The following is a 19,529-nucleotide window of genomic DNA, read 5'->3' as shown; positions in this document are numbered from 1 at the left end:
TTCACACGGGGCTTTATCAGTTCCAATTATCCAATATTGTCTGGAAAAGTGACTTACCGATGATCGATTCCGACGGTTCTTGACTTTCCGAAATAGTGACATGACGCTGGAAAAGCAACAACACATTTTCGAAGAATTGAAACTGACAGTTCGTCGCAACACTTTTGAAACTTTTCGATGCAAAAGAAAAATAAGGAATGCATTATGGGAATGTGCATAATAATAGACAATGACGTAGGGAAGGAAAAGTACAGGAAAAAAAGTTTTCATGATAAATAAATGTTTTGAATAAAAGAAAACTCTGGTCGCAAATTAAAGTTATCATCGTTGAAATAGTTTGACATTCTCACGCAAATCAAATTGGAAATCAAATTGGGATTATTGTGAGAAATTTGGAGAGTATAAAAGGCGAAAATTCTAAAAACAAATCTATAGAGTATAAGATGAAGAACAAAGATGTTTCGTTGAAGTTTCTGGGCAATTACTTTCTGCAACGCCTAATTGTTGTGACTACTGGCGCATTTTTGAGTGAAACTCTTTCCCTTTTTGTTGAAGAATAACAGATTCCAATCTGCTTAGGTTTTGTTTCCGGACCCCATTTCCTTATTTGCAGTTGAATGAGCCCTTTCTTTCAGTTTCCCCCCTTTCAGCTTATTTTTTTGAAATTTTGAAAGTTGGCGTCATTCTTTCCAAAATCTAGCCTCGTGGCTTGATTGATACAGGCCATTAAATTTGAAGGGCTCACATTCAGATGAAAGAGTTTTCGAAAAAATGTCAAGAGTGCCATCTTAAAACCATCATCTTAACAAATCGTTTATTGCGGGACGTTTCGTCATTCACTCCGAAAATCTCCATGGAAATTTTTCGGCGCCCCCACATGACTTTCTCGAAACTTCATCGGTCCACAGTCATTTCAAGGCCTTGCTCTCGTCATATTTCTATTTTCGATGATGTCCTTTTGGTCTTTGTAATGAAAAAAGATGGTTGTGGGTCATGATGAGCGCCCTAGATGACGAAACGACCTCTCCTTATGAATCTATGAGTTCTTGTCATGAAGCACGCCAATTTTTTTGAGGGAAACTCTCACATATGTATGTGGCGAGAAACATCATGAAACTTTTTTCTGGATTATTATTCTCGAAGATTTTTTTCTTTTTTCTAAAGTGTAGAAAAGTTCTAGACATGTTTTTCTCGAATTTTTACTATTCAACTTCCAACCAAATGAATTATAAAACTGGGTTTTTAGTCTTCCGTCTAGCCTATCAATTTCGAAGTCCATATTATCGGTTTTCATCAGACATCGCCCCGTCTGACCAACTCCGGAAGCCATGGGCCTAGTTTTTTATGACTAATTCGAAAGTCATTTGGGTCTTGCTCCTCCCCCTATCTTCCAACTTCCAACCAACTCATTCTTTGGGGTTGTGACTTGTTTCAAAGCCTATCCAATACTTCTGAGTATAAGATGATGGGGTATGCAACATCACCCATCACTTTTGAAGATCCCCCACACAACGACCTTGTTTTTATTTTTTCTTTCCAACTTTTTCAGAAAAATGGAACCTATTTTTCTTTCTTTTCACCCTTCAATTTTAGAAAATATCTCAATTTCTGAAATAGGCACTCTGGATGATTATTTTTCGAAGTTATAAAAGGGATAGGGTGGACTTTGGCCCGGAACACTTATGAAGAAAGATTAACACTTTACATCCTCGTCCAAAATTCATAATAATTGGATTAGGCTAGTTTTTGCACTAAAATCTCAAAAGTTCCTCATTGTTTGGCTTCTCCTGAATTTTGAAAAATTTTCCTGACTGATCATTGTAAATCTTCCAACATAACTCTTTCAAAGTCTTCATTTCAACCGGCTGACCGGAAAAACGTCGTTTCATTTTAGTTCCAAGCTTCGGTACCACATAAAACTAACTACTTATCCCTTCTTGTCTCATTTTTCTTTTTTCAAGTTTTCGAAACATTTCAAGTTTTCGAAACATTATACTTTTTTCAAGTTTTCGAAACATTATACTTATGCTCCGAAGGGCAAAATGCGAGTTGGAATAGTTTTTTTCATAAAATATATGCGGGGTTTCTATTCATTGACATCTACTGACTCTTTACGTGACTTTAAATTACCAATGAAAAAATTATAGTTCTTCCTTTCTGACATTCCTACGAAATTCTAAATTTCGTGCGATCGAACTAAACGGAAGAAGACCTTCTTCGAAACAAAATAACATCACACGAATTCCTTTAAAATGAATGGAATCCGTTTTTTTCTTCGATTCTTACATTCTTCTACTATGGTTTCTGTTTTCGTTGAAACTAGACAACAGAGCATTTCATTCCAAATGAATTCGTGAACAGTTTTAGTTCGGTCCTCTCCTCCCTGACTCCTCCTCTTCCTCCACATTCTGCTTTTATGGAATAGGTGCGTCTTCCAGATTCTTTGGATTCGTCATTGTAGTTTCCGCCGATTCTCAGACAGCCACTCCCGCTTTTTGCTATTTCTTTTAGAGAATTTTTTTGAATGTGAGATCTAATGCTCTACTGAAATTTAAAATGCTTCACGTTTCGAAAAAATTTCTTATATTAATTCTAGCCTCTGAATTCCAGGTAGTGTGCAAATGATGGGTCACTCTCGATCTCGTTTCGTCATCGCACTTCTGCTGCTCTCCGTGCTGATTGCAATCTGTGTTGCCGCGCCACCAGCGATCTCTTTGCAGGATCTTCCAGCTGGTAAGTCTCTAAAAAATACGCGTATTACCAAGAATTGCATTTTTCAGAAGACTATCCATTCCTCGAGGAAGACGTTTTGGATCTTCCTAGCGATGGAACTGACGCGCCTATCGCGTACGTGAAAATTTCCAGTTCAAAATGAATTAAAATCCTATTTTCATAATTATAATTTCAGTGAGAAACGCGCCGTTTTTCGTATGGGCAAGCGAGCAATGATGAGATTCGGAAAACGTGCAGTGATGCGATTTGGAAAACGATCTGTGTTCCGACTTGGTTGAATCATTCGTCCTTCCGACAACAACAACACTGCACTTTACTTCCGGGCTTTTGACTCCTTCTGATTTCTCGAAAAAAATACTAAATTTCATTGTTCCAACGTTTCACTCGGCATTTTTTTTCTAGTCTTGCTACCGTAATCCATCTTATTTTTTGAAAAGTGTGCTTTCTTTGAACGTTTGGAGAAATAAATTCAAGTGTGTTAAATTATTGAATACATGTGAACAAACTGGTCCATTGAAGAAGTCTACCTGAAAAACCAATTTTCGAAATTCAGGATATGAATGCTATAAACGACAAAATTCAAACTTGGAATTTCCTTTGAAAGCTCAAAAATTTACAGGAAACATGTTTTTATTTCGGTTCTGAGTCCTGAAAAGTACGTGGTTCTGAGAAATTGCAAACTTGAAAACTCTGAATTATTGGAAATTTGAATATTCGATCTATTTCTGAATGCTTGGAATTTTAACTAATTTCCGATCTTCTGTCAATTCCAAAAAACATCAGATAACAATATGATCTCAATTCGAATTTAGAATGACATTTTATTTGTGGTTTCGTTTATAACAAAACCTGCTTACGCATTTGAAATCGGTCTTAAGTCAGAACCGAGCTAAAAGTGGAGTCAAAGTTTCGCTAGATGATCACTTAACGATGGTTCATAAAAATGTTGTTCTCGTACACAGAATGATGAAGATCTACTTGAAAAGAAAATAAGAGTTACTGTATCCCGAGGTGACATTTATGGTTTCTTTGGAAAATCGTGGTGTACTGTAAATACTCTGACAGACGGCCACCCTGCTTTTGCACTTTGAGCTCGATTATCTCAATTTCTATAAGTTACAACAAAAATCTGTCAACTGAAGAAATGTTTATCAGGAGACCACCGACATTTTATCAGTTGACACATTTTTGATATCTTTTATAGAAATTGAGATAATGGTGCTCAAAGTGCGATTTTAGGGTGACCTTCTATTAGAGTGTTTCCGGTAAATTTAAGCCCCGTAGCTGTTCAAGCTCATAACTTGAAGTAAACAGCATCTGGAACAAAATATGTCAGTGAACTATGAAAATGAGCGATAGTCCTGTTCGCTCGTTTTTGTCATCTAACTATACACAAGGTTGAGCGAAACATGGATGACGCCATAATAAACATATTAGTTGGCGACAATAAGCAAGCAACAGTCTCAAGATGTTTACTTACGCTAAATTTGTCTCAAACGATTGTAAATTAGTTCATAAATCAGAGTACATTTTTGATAATCTTTTTTCCATTCAATGTTATTCAGATTTTGTACAAAAGTTGCAGGAAGTTTTGGGGAAAAGAAATCTCGTGTGACTTCCTTGTTTTCACATTTATCTGATTGGTTTAGTTAATTGACGCAGTTTTCGAACTTGAGTTAACCTTCTCCGTCTAGCATTCCTCAATTCAGTGTGACCGCGTACACCATAAATCATCTCAACCTGAAACCCATCCTCAGAAACCATAATGCCATCTCTCTTGGCCAGCTAATCAACTTCTCCATCTCTCACTAACGAGAATACATAAATCGCTCATCGTCTCGCCCAGTTTTATTGCCGTTTCCAATGGTTTCAACGACAAGAAGTTTTTTGGTGACTGCTATTTAAGAAATGATAGAAGACCTAGAAAATCAGAAAGCCAAGACATTGAACCTAAATCATACCTTCCTTGGATTTCGCAATAATTTAGTGTTCATTGTGAGGATTAAATTTCGTAATTCAGAATGTTTTCGTAATTCGGAGATTAGAAACTTCGGAATTACTAAAGAATAATCTAGAAAAACAAAAAATTGACATTTGTTGTTGTTTACATGTTTACCTCACATCATATATGACTTGAGAAACTGTTTTGATCTACTAAAGAACATTCTAGAGAACCCATCCATTCAAAAATCGTAGGTTTTGTGTTTTCTCTCCCACAACATGCGAGTGTGCTCGTAAACAACTATTTCTCTTCACTAGTTCTTTTCTCTCACCGCAGTCTGCCGCCGTCCACGACCAAAGGGGTGGTCTTGTGGCCGTCACAAGACAGTGAGGAGTGGCCGAGAGTGGGGGAAACCTAGTCCGCGGGCCTTCTCTTCCTTCTTTTTTCCTAGACAACTTTAAAACCTATTGATTCTCTTCTTCGAAACTTTTTGGTATGGAGAACAAAATCTTATCAATTGGAACAGAAAATGGAAAGAATGTAGTTGATAAAGTTTTTTTTTTATTTTCAATACATCAGAATCAATGCCTTTCCTTTTTTCTTTTCTCCCTTTTTCTTCACTTATCATTCTGTTTTTCCAATTTTATTCTTTTCAGCTCTTATAAAAGGTTAATGATAATCTTCTAGATTAGTTCATCGCGTTTTCAAAGTGGAAAATGAAACCTGAGAGGTATACACCGAGATTAGCAATTGCAACAATTTTTCCATTTTTTTCAGTTTCAATCGCCGAGAATCAATTCAGAACAGTTCGTATATTTGTGGAGTAGTAGAAGGTACGACTAGAAAAATCAAAAAAAAATCCAAAAATAATCTTTATTCTTTGCAGGATTTTATGGTCGCCCATGGACATTGGAACAACGGAAGCATCTTTTCAAGCGTCAAAATCATCTGGGACTGACCACGTACTTGTACGCTCCAAAGGATGACATCAAACATCGGTCACTCTGGCGACAACTATACAGCACTGAGGAAATGAGTAGGTTTTTTTTCGTGGAATCAGTGTTCCGATGGGGGTTTCTGGGTTTATAAGGGATTAGTCACGATTATCCGGATTTTCGTAAGCGTTATAAGAAAGATGGCGTGCTATTTTTGCTGTTGGAAAAACTTGGAGGAGGCTAGAAATTAAATGATAACATCAATTAAAAAAGGCAAAATACAACGATTCGGGGGTACAAGGGGGAACAAAGTGATTTAGGGGTGCAAAATCCATGATTCGGTTGTACTAAATTTTTTAACAAGTTGTATTTATTGTACTTCTGAATTGAAATTTTGTCTCTAAGTGGTTCGCAGCTTCGTTTAAAAATTTCATCTTAGTGGTACGAAAATGAAATTCACCCAGGCATTTTCTACCCCCCGAATCACTTATTTTGTACCCCTAAATCGTTGTACCCCGAATTTGTGGTTAAAAAATTTATCTGAAAACGTCTTTGAAAGACGGAAAATGATACTAACTAGTTTTCCAGTTTACAACTTTCAAAAACATTAAAAGCAATCAGACATGCTGGGTTGATTGTGCCAATGAGAAACAAGCTTCGATCAATTCATAAAACTATGATCTCCAATTTCAGCGCTTCTCCGATCACTCATCGACAGCGCCAAGGATAACCGCATCAACTTCGTGTATGCAATTTCCCCGGGGCTAGATATTGAATATGGCTCCGAGAAGGAAATGGCTACGCTAAAGGAAAAACTAAGTCAGGTTTGTTGCCAGATTAAGCCAAGCGTATTGAGCTTAATTATTTTTTTTAGGTCAAAGGCGCTGGATGTGACTCCTTCGCTATACTTTTCGATGATATAGAAGTACAGATGCAAAAGAACGACAAGGAACACTTTGAGTCCTTTGCTCATGCTCAGGTAATTTAAAAAAGGAAAACAGGAAAAAAATTGAAATTACAGGTTCATGTAGCAAACACTATCTACGAGTACTTGGAACCAAAGACATTTATTTTCTGTCCAACAGAATATTGTCAATCAAGAGCTTTTCCCACGTTGGAGACTTCTCAGTACCTCAATACCATCGGAGAGCTTTTGGAGAAAGAGATACATATCATGTGGACTGGTAAAGACGGAAAAAAAATAAAATAATATAGATATGCATTTTCAGGGCCGCAAGTCATCTCTCGTTACATAACGCCTGAGCACTTGACTCGTGTGGGGAGTGTCATCCGCCGAAAGCCGCTTATCTGGGATAACTTGCACGCCAATGACTACGATTTGAAGAAAATCTTCATGGGGCCGCTAACACATCGATCTGTAAAAATAAAGGATGTCACGTCAGGATTGTTGTCAAACCCAAATGGACGGTATGAAGCGAATTTCATTCCGATTCATACTTTGTCTGATTGGAATGCAGCGGATCGAGATTTGTTAGCACGTGAGTACCAAGAAGTTTCATCTGTCTCAGCCGTTTGCGAAAAATTCAGAAAATTTGGTCACTGTAACCATGATGACCCGAAATTTAGGAGAAATTCATCGAAAGTTGAAATTCCAGATGAAAGTGGTCTCTCCGAAGACAATGGGATTCTCTTTAACATTGAGTGCAACTCAGAAACTGTGTATATTCCTGAAGTCTCCATGGTCAATGCGGTTACCACGTGGATTGATGAATTCATCACTCCGTCTGTGATCCAGACCACCCAGTATGTGCCCATGACTCGTCTCTGAATCTCAATTTATTCTATTACAGATCTCCCATCCTAAGTGCAGATGTAGCTGGATGCGTTCCTGATAGGAGAGACACTGTTTGGCTACTGGACCTGCCACAGTCTCACGGAGTCATTGTGCCAGAACCTGTGGCACCGATTGAGGTGGCTGCCGAGAACATTGTGCAGGAAGCTGTTCCACTGGAAGAGCCAGTGCCGTCAGAGTTGAACTCGATGGCGCCCGATTATTCGCAGCCGATGGAAACGGTGAGTATCGTTGTAGTAGTGATTGGTATAGTCTATTTTACCGATTTTCCAGGAAGAAAATGGAGAAACTCAGGAAGATGAAGCTATGGCAAGCGTTGATGACAATGTGGCTACCCTTCAAGCTTTCTCCGGTCTGGTTGTCACAGAAGAAGATGTCAAAAACCAACGACTCGCCCTTCTCAGCTCCATGTGTGAGATGTTCTACCTTCCGTTTGAGAATGGACCTCGAACTACAACTCTCTTTAAGGATTTCACTTGGTTAATGCAAAATGCGTCGGTGATGAAGAAAAGCTTCACGGAAATTGAGTAAGTGTACCTCGAAATTGAGATAAGGATGATTTATATTCAGAACTCTGGATCCTCTTCAATCGGAATGGCTGGTACGATACGATGGAGTCACTGAGTTCCTCACCAACGCTATCGACGCATTTTTCTTCATCACTCAAGCACCTAATAAAACAGTGGTCACCGAAATTGTACCCTATGCATTTGATGCTCATGGTTGTTGTGTGGTGATGATAGCCATTGCACGATGGATGATGCAAGGGTTCTCCTTGGATAATTCGGACAACAATATTCCTTACGACTATGGATCCCCAGATGAAAACTGGATCACACAGACTGGATTCAAAATCAACACTATGAGACTTTTCTCTATTCTGGATGACGCTGAAAAGATGTTCACCACGAAGATCTTCCTGCCTCTCACCATCTTCTGCTTCGACATCAGACCCTTTACAATGGCTGACAAGGACTATATATCTGGAATGGTGACTGTGATGCTGACCACGAATCAAGAGTTCCTGCGACAACGCTCCAAGAATTTTGCTGATCGGAATATAATTCCATTTTTGACCGGTGGAGCTCATCATAATTTTGTCTGCGAGAAAGTCGATGAGACTGGACACAAACCAGTCTGCTATGCTGCAGGCCATGCCGACGGATCCGCATTCAGTCACTTTTTGATCGGCTATAAAGAGGAATTGAAGGAGAAGTATAAAAGTTTGGTAGAAGATTTCAAAGTGGGATCGGCGAAACTATCTCCGGAGCACATTGAGTTTATACAGAAGAGTCAGACACCAATTGAGATTGAAGATTGGTTCCCAAAGGTTCCCAACCACATTTTTGAACGATATCCAGCATGGGTGGAGACCTACTTCGGACTGGATTCCAGCGATGCCTACCCAATGATGAAAGTTTTGCACGTCACAGTGATCAGTTTAGCGATGAATGGTAATCTATTAGTGTTTATTGCTCATAGGTTGATCAGAATTTTTTCTAGGATGTCCTGGATACTTTGTGACCATTGCCGAGGACGATGTTATGCGCCAAAAATACTTTTTTGCTATTGGACTCAATGATTTAGGGATCACCGATTGCCGAAGGTTCCGAATCATGGGACAAACACTATGCAATCTGTCTAGCAGCTCTTCCTCCTCATATTCAGAATAATTTTCAGAATTAAAAAATTGTAAAAACTGTACTTGAAATGTTTTAAAAATGCACTGTAACCTTCTTGCACATCTAGTTTTATAGTTTTCCTGCACTCCTTAATTTTACACACTTTTTTCACATGTTATCTAGTTTAGCACTTGTTTAACTCGGGATTTTATCATACTGTGTCACTTAAGATTCTATTTTGTAACAAAATCGTCACATTGCCTTCCCCTATGAACGAACTTTCCGTTGTACGGCTAACCTAACGCAGCTAACCCTCCCCAATCCACAGTCATTCACGTTTTTATTCATTGCTTCAATGTAAACTTCAATTTAAAAAAAAAATAAATATAGATTTTAAATTAAGAATTTAGATGAACCTCTGAAAAGATGTTTAAAATAAAATCTGTTTTATTCTACAAAGTGAAAATGGGTCATACGAAAGAATTCAAAATAAATTAAACGAATAAATTAAGCTCGCAAAGATCAATCAACAATCCGGCGAGTGGGGGAAAAACATCTATTGCTTTTGGACATAAAATAATTGGGCGAGTGAAAGCATGGGGATAAAATAACCTTAAACATTATGCAGGGTTAGAAGGAATGTCGCAAGAACAGAAACCTTAGCAAATAAATAAGCGGGGTGGGACTGTAAAAAACGAAAATCAATAAGTTACATAATAATCAAAATGCAATCTATGGGAGAGTTTTCGGGAGAGTGATGGTGGTGGGACATAAATTAGATTTTGAGCTGATGGCACAGTTATTCATATAGTTTGGCTTTGGGGAATTAAAATTGGTTGCCCAATAAGTCGACCAATGTCTGCACGACTGTGTCCTTGCTGGAGCGGATTGTGAGGCGGTACATCTGGAAAAAAAACTTTGTTAATTTTGATTATTTTTTTAATTGTCTGACCAGCTTGGGCGATAGGAATTTCGTCATTAGGCTAACCAAAATATTCCGGTTTTATGAAATTGAATAGTATCATTCGAGCTACACAGTCACTGCATCAACTCACCTTGGCTTGCTTATTTGGCTCCAACCGAATCAGTGTTCCAATTTGTTGCGTTTGCGTATGAATGATTCCAGCACACACATAATTGTCGGGGTTTGGATCCACTTCTGTCAGCAGGTTTGCACCGAATCCTTTTAGCTTGGTCTCGATTGTAGCGGTTTCCATTGGCGATTGGGCAGCGAAGATCTTTTGGGCCTCTTGGGATGCTGCACCCAACGACTTCCATCTGTTGAAAAACTGCTCCGAGGTCATGCTCGTCGGCTCGAAGAATTTGCTGATGAAGAGTGGAAGGTAGAAATTCTTGTCGAAATTCTGGATTGCTCCGGCGCGGTCCCTGAAATCATTAAAAATTCGAAAAGAAAAATTGATAATCTAGACTTACGTGAATGTGAACTTGATGTTCATTATTGGCATCTTTTGGAATTCTTGGACACAGACAAAGTTGATCAGTTGTTGCACTTGTGTTCCAGCAGCGACGAGCGGTTCCACCGGTTTGGCTTGGGCCTGAAGTTGGACAGCGAGGGCTCCAGGACACGTGATGATCGGAGTGAACTTGTTGAATGGCTGTGAGGTTTTGTTCCCGTAAAACATGCCAAGACGACCCAAGTTGTTGCGGGTTTCCAATTTGCATCCAACTTGAATATAGTCGTCTTCCCAGAGAATTGCATTACTCTTTGTCACGAACTTGGAGATGTCCGCCTTGTTTGCGATCTCGACTTCATCGCTGTTCAGTGTTAGTCCTGGAGCGGAGCTGTTGCCAAAGACATCGGCTAGTGTGGCCGTGTTGTCGCTGGCCGAATCGTAATCGACCAAGGATGTGGATCCCTCGCTCATCACGGCCGATGGCTTGGCCCGCTTCTCTTTTTCTTCGCGCTCGATTTCCTCGAGTTGTGGTTTGCTCTTTTTCAACTTTGCCAGAAGACTGCTCTCTTTTTCAGGGAATGCTGGCATCACTTCGAGGATCTGAAAAAAAGAATTCAACGTGAAAATGAATCAATAAAGAATATGGAAGAAAACGACATCCTTCTACTCTACTCTATCTCAAAAATCAACACTCACAGTTGCTAAAACGTCTCCAGAAGCCAACTTTGCCATTTGTAAGTACTCGATCGATCTCTGTTGAAGCTCCGCATCTGGGTTCCTCAAGTTGTGGTCCGTTTGGAACACTTGTTGCACCAATGGCTTCACTTCGGGGAATAGATTGCAGAACTTTATGTAGGTGGTCAACAAGAGGCATCGAGTGGTGATGCTGCACAAATGGAATTTCGAGTGCAACAACTCGAACTGGATCTTGGCAGTTGATCGTTCATCTCCAGCGATGAAATTTCCAAATTCTCCAAGGATATATCCTCCGACCTTGACCATATTCTCATGGCATGCTGGACGTTGCAGTGCTTCAAAGACGGTCTTGGCAGCATATCCTTGGACATCCTCTCGGTTGACAACAATCTGGATGACACGGTACCAGACTTCTTCGCTGACGTAGTCTCCGGCAATCCGGATCAACTTCAGTATCACGTCCACGTACCACGTATAGTCGGTGGCATATTTTTCGGCCAGAATCGCAACTTTCAAGACCATCTCCTCACGAATCGAGTAGTCAGCAGTCTCGAGGTAGGTGAGCATCTCCGCAACAATCTGATTGGCGTTCGACCGATCACACATGGCATAAAGGAGATCCACAGCTCTCTGACGCACCGAAACGTCTCTTTCAGTTTTCAAACTATTGATAATAGTTTCTTGGTGTTTTTTCACGGCGTCATGAGAGAACTCGGACGTAGCCAGAAGACACATTGATTCCAAAGCCAGGTACCGAAGATTGGTTTCACGATGCGACAAGAATGTTCCAAGTTGATTGCAAGCGCGGACAAGTAATTGTGGCTCCGAGTCCATGTGAATAATAAGTGCAATGGCCTCAAAGAGCACTGCATTCTTGGCATTCGAATGTTGCACTTTCTTCGACTTTGGTGCATCCTGAGCCTTGTTGAGGATCCCCTCCAAACATTCGAGAAGGCGAGCCTTGTTGGACGGATCATCTGGTGGTGGGTAGTTTTGAAGAAGACGGAGGAGCTTGACACATAGCCATGGAGCCGGCACAAAATAGTATGTGTAGTCCTGGAGGTCGGTGTAGGTAGCGGTCACAATTCGGCTGAGACGTGAGATTGCCAATGGGACTGCTCCTTTGTATTCTTCCGGCCACTTTTTGGAGAGGGCTTCAATCAGCGAAGCGGCAGAAGTTACCACGCCCTGAAAAATAAATGATTTAGTATTCATTTTCATGAGTTGCATTTTCTCTTGGTGCTGCCTCTTATCGTTCTTTAAGGCGCCAATGCAAACGCGCTCTAATAACGATTCGGCATTTGAAACAGCTGTGCAGATGTTTAGCCACACATGACACTTTTGGTTTGCGTTCGCGAAAGTTGCTTCTAAATGTTGTCGTCTTATCGAGCATGTTGCTAATCTTTGAATCTGCTTTCCACTGATATTGTTGCAAGGTAAGCGTTTATATGCAAGAGTGGCTTTCAACATATTTTTTTTCATTCTTATGTTTCAAGCCGATAAAAAAAAACAATTTTAGAATTTTTTGGCATGCGAATTCACAGCTTGGTGGAAAATCGCTCATAGCTCAATAATTGAACCTCTATGTATTTCAGCTAATAATTGAGTTTTTTCTTAGACATCCCTTCAAGCAGCAACTTATTCTGGCATTACCGTTTTTCCCGATGGCTAGAACGACCTGAAAAAGCCAACAACAAACTCACCATGTGCGAATCATTGAGCAAATGAACGATCCTGCTGGCGTATTCTCCAGGCTGGAAGGAATCCGGTGAGTTGCGGAACAGCTTCAGGATGCACAATGCAGCAGACTGCTTCACGAAGTCAATGGTTTCTCCCGAAACCAATAGTTTTGGCAGGTCCGTGCAGAAGGCCTCGACCATTTCGCGCGATCCCATGTTGGAGATGCATTGAAGAGCGAGGTTGACGTGAACTGGATTGCGGGACGTCAAGTCGTTGCGGATTCCCTGCACGATCAACTTCATCAGATCCGACTGCTGCTCGATGAGCACGGAGATGAAGAGGTATCCCTGCAAAGAAAAGTTGGTTTTTCAATTTTGTGGGTTGAGGGGCGTGGAGATTGCTCATTTAGCTATCTGTCTCAATTTTCAGATAGAGAGAGAGCTTCCGATCAATGGTCAAACCACTTAGACAAGTTAAACTTACAATCTGCTTCTCCGTGTACTTGTTCGACGACAACAAATTGACGGCCTCCATGTGCCCGAAATCGATGTCGTTTCCCAGCAAGAAGATGAATAGAAGTTTGCAGACATATTTCTTCTTTTGGTATCCGTCCAGTGTTTTGTCTCCTGAAAGTCAAATTTGCAGAATATCTGGTTTCGTGGCCTCCGAAATGCCTTACTTGCCCTGAAAACTCTCTGAAATCAAAACTCACCTTTGAACTTGGATCGGATATTGGCCAATTCCTTATTGATCCGTTTGAGCTCAGCCTCCTTGCTCTTACAATTGCGGATATCGCTGATGAACACCGCGAGACCACGCATTCCATCTCCTTTCACCGCCGGCATCTTCTGTAACAACATTCAATACCCTTTCTGAAAAAATGAGGTGCGTTGTTCTGAGAGTTTGCATGCAACGAGAAGAAATACAGAGACAAAAACGACATTGAAGAGATTAAGGAGCCAAGAATCCTATATTTTTAGTTGCATTTTTAGTTAATGATATCACCTACAGTCAATCCGCTACTGCCGAAATTCCGCTGGATCTCGAAAATAGTATAGCCTTGCATCGATTGGCGGAGGAGAGTGAAGTGCGAGTGTAAATGTCAAAAAGAGTGAATAAAAATGCAAATCTCTAAGTTTCAGTCGCATTTTTTTGTTTCAACACATCATAAAAAGTGCACATTGACACTAGCATACTCAGTGATAATTCTGACCCTATTTGACAGTGGAAAACACTTTTCCGGTGCTTAAAAACAAAGAAACGACGCGAAAAAAATAATGAAATGTGAAAAACAACATGTAATATCAGTGGGGAGACTGGGGGAAAAAGAGAGAAAGGCCAAAACCCGATTATTGTGCAAAAGTAAGAGAAGAAAAGAAAGAAAACGCATTCTTTTTTCGGGCAAGGGCACACTAACCAAAATCCGATACGCGTCTGTCCGATATTGCAAGGAGGAAGGCAAGGCCGCGCGCTGTCTGCATACCCAACGACTCACGGACAATTGCGGACCTGCCGCCTTGCGTGTGTGTGCGCGAGCGTAGAGGCTACGCGCACGAGGCATTGGGGTGCGTTTTGGGCGGCGGAGAGGAGCAGGGGGACCCGGCCCCCCCCCCCCCGAGTGGTGCGAAAACGGGTCCTTGTTTGGTTGGCTGGTGCGATTAAAGAAAACGATGCACACAAGAGTACGAAAGGAGAGAAGAAGGGCCCGAAGGAGGAGGATGACGAGTGAAATCAATCCTTTCTTCTTGCTTGTCTTTGTGCGAATAAAGGAAAAGCACACAACTACTTCGATTTGGGGAATTATTCACTGCACTTGCAATAATTGGCTCCAGAACCGAAACGATGGTTTTTTTTGGTTTTAAGGAAGCAAAATAATAAAAGAAAAGTTACAAAGAGAATGAAAAAAATGAGGGACCACAAGTACGTTTAGACAGAGAAAATATTGGGAGCAAAAAAAGAGAAGTGAACTCGTCGCGGAGGAAAATATGGGAAAAGAGGAGAATAAGAAGAAAAAGTCGACTTTTTGAGAAATTGGAAAAATGGGAAGAAGAAAATGCAGATACGGGGTCTGGAGTTTTGTTTTTAGGAATGGGAGACCATTTTTCATTTTTTGAAAGAGAGAAGGAAAAATAACTTACTACTTGAAATGATCTGAAAAATGATTAACATTAAAATTTGCGCAAATTCTCAACCGTTGTCTAAAAAACCTTCCCTTGTTATATATGAAGTGGGTTTAGAGGCGGTAGTTCGAACTGTGGTAGGTTCAGAGTTAGTAGTTGAAGCTGTAGTAAGTTCAGAGTTGGTAGTTGGAGCTAAATTGGGTTCAGAGCTGGTAGTTTAAACATGAAGTAGGTTTAAAGGTGATAGTTGAAACAATAGTAGGTTCAGAAATGGTAGTTAAAACTGTAAAAGGTTCAGAGGTGGTTGTTGCAACTGTACTAGGTTCAGAGATGGTAGTTGAAACAGTAGTAAGTTCAGAGGTGATAGTTGGAAATGTAGTAGGTTCCTCGGTTGTCCACTTCTACACATGTAGCTTCAGTGAGTTCATATTATGTGTCAAACAACTCTTAGGTCAATTTTGGTCCCTAAAATTTTTTTTGTGAGTTGTATTTGATTTCGTGAACTGCTAAACACCATAGGCTATGTTTACTTTTGTGTTTTGTTTGAGAGCAAATACAAACAAATTCTCATTCTGAAAGTTGTGAATCGGAATTCAACCGAAAGCAATTATAGGACACCTGGCGGCTTTATAAGATCACGGATACTCAAAGAAATTTTTAATTTTCAAAAAAAAAAATTTATTGAGCATTGATTCTTATTGTTTTTTTTCAAATTACAAAAGAAAACAGAAAAAAACGGGGGAGAATTCACTATACAGAAAAAAAAGCGTGTATATAAGCGATTTTTGGTTGTGTTAAAGGCATCTCGTGGCAGTTGGATATTTTTGACAGATAACAAAGACATTATTGATATGGGAAAAGAAGAGAATCAGAAAAGGAGAAAGATGACGCGTGATCATTCTCGCTGATGATCTTTTTTCCATTCAATCCTGGTAGAGCGGGTTTTCCATCAAATAGGCGCACTCACTTGGACGGCGTGAAACGAGTGGAGAGCTGTTGTAGGAGCGAGCCGAGGCGCTGGAAAATAGAGAAATGTTAAAATATGAAATTCCGAAATTTGGGTGGGTACCTGGAGTATCTATCTGGCTGAACTGGGATAGCAACTTCAAAGGAGACCTTTTCGGTGTAAGGAGATACCGGACGTCCGTCATGAATCGACACCCATCTGGATTTTTTGGTCACCTGGAATTTTTTTTTAATTAGAAATTGTTTTTGCATCTTGCAGCTGTAGTCGATCAGCAGAAAACGGAAGAATTTGTAAGAATCATATTTAGAAGATCCATTGTCTTCGAAATCTCAAAAATTCAACTAGACAACTAATAACTTTACACCGTCACGTCAAAACAGACACCGGGACTCTGAAAAAGTTCCTGCATTCCTCTAAAGCTAGAAAATTAAAGACATGTGTCTTAAAATGATAGTTTCTTTTAGTTCAAAGCCGTTTTCCAAACTCTAAAATCCGATGAACCCTTTATAGAAACAAAATTGACGTTAGCACATTTTCACCCTTACGTAAAGTAATTCCGTCGATGGTTCAAAGAAAACGTTATTGAACACGACTAATGATCTTTATACTTCAAATAATGTGCTCATTCTCCCATAGTAAATAATTAAGGTCTCGAAAAATGGAGAACTTTCATTGCGTGTAGTTTGTTTACGGTTGTTGACACCTATGCAATTTTTTATTAAATTTTTGACCGGAAGTGCGTGATAAAATGGATTTTGGAAAATAAAACGTTTAGTGATCCTCCCTCATTTTTGGAAGAAGAGTCATATGATCAGCTATTTGCATGCACTTTCCATTGCCAATCACACTATTGTTACCTGAGTACCAACCTTTTTCATCGGAAGGTTCTGTGAATTGACAGAGACGTTACTTTGTCTAGATCCAGCTCCGGATCTAGACGAGGCTCCGGATCTTGGAGATAACATGTTGATTGAGCCGGATCTTGGGGAGACTTCATCTGAAGAATATTAAGTGTTTTAGGAATTCTAGGAATGAGAAAAGTTCATCTCTAGTGTGACCAAAAAGAGATGCTAAATTGTTTTCTAAAGAAGTATTCTGAATTCAGTCATCTAGAAGTAACAGGTTTTTTTTCGGATAAGAAAAGAGTGTTCTTCTGGAATATCATGATGTCATGTATACCAACTCACTTGCATTGTTGGTATCAAATTAAATTTTGTTTCCTTCAGTTTTCGGTTTTAACCCTTTTAAATGAATTCGTGGCCCATTTCTTACCATATTGCATTTTATGTCTTGGCGATGCGTGTCTCGACGAGTTGGCCGGTTGAATGTCGATGCGTGGGATATGGAGCGGTTGAATAGGCTTCAAACATCGTGGTAATTAATTTAATTTGCTAGCTACTCCTCCCAACTTTTTTGTCTTTTCTGTGCAATTGTTTCGAAAAAATATGTGTCATGGGTTTCTTTTGCTACTGGTCTTTGTAGTAGAAGCTCTATCTTATTTTAATTGAAACTAGATTTTTGAAAACTTACTTGCAACAAGTGCCGGCTAAGGGAATGCTCTTCTCCAACTGGTGTCACTGGTCGTACTGGAGATGCAGGACGGACTGGTTCGGCAGGCTGGAAGTTTTTTGGCTTGAAAATGAGCTGATTTTGTATGATGTTCACACTCAAATTTTTGGATTTTCTTCCCAAAAAAGTGATGTGTTGGAAAAAAGAATTTTTGTAGCTATTTGACTGAAAAAAAAACATGTGATGTGTGATATAAATTGAAAGAGCTAGAAATTCAAAATGCTGTTTTCAAAAATTAAATTTGTCTTCAAAAACCAGTTAAAAACTTTGGTTTTCTAAAATATTTTCTTTTCTCACTTTGAAGACATTTTTAAGTTTAGCAGTTATAGATAGAAACTAATAGTCTATACTTCCGATCACTCGGACGGATTTTTTTTTGAAAACTGTAAAAGGTTCTGAGGTGGTAGTTGTAACTGTAGTAGTTTCAGGGCTGATAGTTTGAATATGAAGCAGGTTCAGAGGTGATAATTGAAGTTGGAGTAGGTTCAGAGGTGGTAGTTGAAACTGTAGTAGGTTCTGAGATGGTAGTTGGAATTATAGTAGGTTCTGAGATGGTAGTTGAACCTGTAGTAGGTTCAGAGCTGGTAGTTTGAATATGAAGTAGTTTCAAAGGTGGTAGTTGAAACTGTAGTAGGTTCAGAGGTGGTAGTTTGGATATGAAGTTCCAACAGTGTTGGTAGTTGGAACTGTGGTAAGTCCAGAGGTGGTAGTTGAAACTGTAGTAACTTCAGATGTGGTAGTTGGAACTATAGTAGGTTCCTTAAGTCTGATATATTTTTCTCAAAAACATCCTGTTAAAAAATTTTCGCTCTATTTTCAACAAATCAACTTGTTTGAAATTACATTTCTCATTTTTTCCATGCGCTTCAGTGAATTGGTAATCTTTTTAACATACAATACTTTCTAACTCCTAGTAAACACTTTGCGACAATTGTTTCTACATACCCCATTATTTTTAAAGACAACCACTTTTCTCATGAGCCATGTGCAAACAATCCAGATATAGCCCATTGGGAAAGTCAGTTACAAAAGAATCTAGACCAATAAATTAGAAAATAAGGACACATGGCCCATTTAGTTTATGATTGACGAGATTTTATGACAGCAAATTGTCACAATCCCCATTGAAAAAAAAACAATCCGAAATAAAATGAAAAAAAGAACGAGACGTTCACCTGCTTCTTAGAAGAAAAAACTGGTGCGGTGGTCGCGGTAGCTATTTTTCATTAACGTTTTTCTTTTTTTTTTCACACCCGTTCCTCTAAAACTTACATTCTTCTCAATTTTTACCACAATCTCTCCATTTTCATCACGTCCGTAGGTTCTTCGTTCGGTGTATTGTTTGGAAGACACTTGTCGTTGAGGCTGAACATTATTTTATTGGTTCCTGTTTATGTTACCTCTACGTGCGTTTTTTTTTGGTAGACAAAACCAAGTACAAAATAGTGGAATATTGTTTTCGTGAGAACAAAATGAACCAAAAACAGAGCTATGAAAATATATAAATTCGATAATTCCCTACCTCACTATGTGGAGTCCCATGAATCCGTCGCTCGAATGTCTCGATTGTGTGAGCCTCCTCACTTCCGATTTTCTGAAAAATATTTTTTTATTTTTTAACTTTGATTGATTTCAAGTCCCCTACACCTTTTGGTCATATTTGAATCTCTTATACTTTCAATTTGACTTCAATCATCTCCATTATTGTGACAGATATCAAATATTTTTAAACTATAAAAATGTTAATGAGATTATGGCTAAAATTTTATCAGTTGATAGATTCTTGAAATATCTCATTTCTGAGATGATTGAGGCTCTATTCGACAATTTATGGTACCATAAACTCACTTCAAATCGTCCTCCCTCATAAGGTCTAACGTCCATGGTAACTATTCAAAAATTTCGAAAAAAACAACCGGCAAAAAGTTGAAAGTTCGAGATGCGAGAAAGAATGCGCAAACTGATGATTCAGTATTCCAACCAAAACGAATCTCTGTGTGTTGTGCCCTCCTCCCCACAACTCTGACGATCCGAATC

At 39.4% G+C, this 19,529-nt stretch overlaps 4 protein-coding genes across 4 annotated transcripts; 2 read left to right on the top strand and 2 right to left on the bottom strand.

Moving 5' to 3' along the window:
- Positions 1-2,621: 2,621 nt before the first annotated feature.
- Cbr-flp-20 lies at positions 2,622-3,011 on the top strand (the record flags this gene model as incomplete). The annotated part of the gene is made up of 3 exons (XM_002643441.2): positions 2,622-2,733; positions 2,781-2,847; positions 2,909-3,011. The coding sequence occupies 3 exons, from the start codon at positions 2,622-2,624 to the stop codon at positions 3,009-3,011; spliced, it is 282 nt and encodes a 93-aa protein (XP_002643487.2).
- A 2,380-nt stretch (positions 3,012-5,391) lies between these two features.
- On the top strand, positions 5,392-9,096 carry Cbr-oga-1 (the record flags this gene model as incomplete). The annotated part of the gene is made up of 12 exons (XM_045238864.1): positions 5,392-5,405; positions 5,453-5,570; positions 5,612-5,711; positions 6,304-6,434; positions 6,485-6,589; positions 6,632-6,794; positions 6,840-7,109; positions 7,227-7,374; positions 7,422-7,644; positions 7,697-7,950; positions 7,994-8,877; positions 8,927-9,096. The coding sequence occupies 12 exons, from the start codon at positions 5,392-5,394 to the stop codon at positions 9,094-9,096; spliced, it is 2,580 nt and encodes an 859-aa protein (XP_045095907.1).
- Positions 9,097-9,871: 775 nt separating this feature from the next.
- Positions 9,872-13,681, bottom strand: Cbr-apa-2 (the record flags this gene model as incomplete). Its single annotated transcript, XM_002643443.1, has 7 exons — positions 9,872-9,949; positions 10,101-10,431; positions 10,480-11,060; positions 11,157-12,344; positions 12,860-13,183; positions 13,320-13,462; positions 13,549-13,681. 7 exons carry the CDS (start codon positions 13,679-13,681, stop codon positions 9,872-9,874), a joined length of 2,778 nt encoding a protein of 925 aa, XP_002643489.1.
- Positions 13,682-15,879: 2,198 nt separating this feature from the next.
- On the bottom strand, positions 15,880-19,376 carry CBG16159 (the record flags this gene model as incomplete). Its single annotated transcript, XM_045238863.1, has 7 exons — positions 15,880-15,973; positions 16,026-16,138; positions 16,793-16,920; positions 17,196-17,283; positions 17,454-17,540; positions 18,765-18,857; positions 19,341-19,376. 7 exons carry the CDS (start codon positions 19,374-19,376, stop codon positions 15,880-15,882), a joined length of 639 nt encoding a protein of 212 aa, XP_045095906.1.
- Between the last annotated feature and the right edge of the window lie 153 nt (positions 19,377-19,529).

Source organism: Caenorhabditis briggsae, assembly GCF_000004555.2.
Source record: "Caenorhabditis briggsae complete genome, chrX, whole genome shotgun sequence".
Lineage (NCBI taxonomy): Eukaryota > Metazoa > Nematoda > Chromadorea > Rhabditida > Rhabditidae > Caenorhabditis > Caenorhabditis briggsae.
Note: the sequence above shows the minus strand (reverse complement) of the source record. Positions and strands in the feature narration are given on the sequence as shown.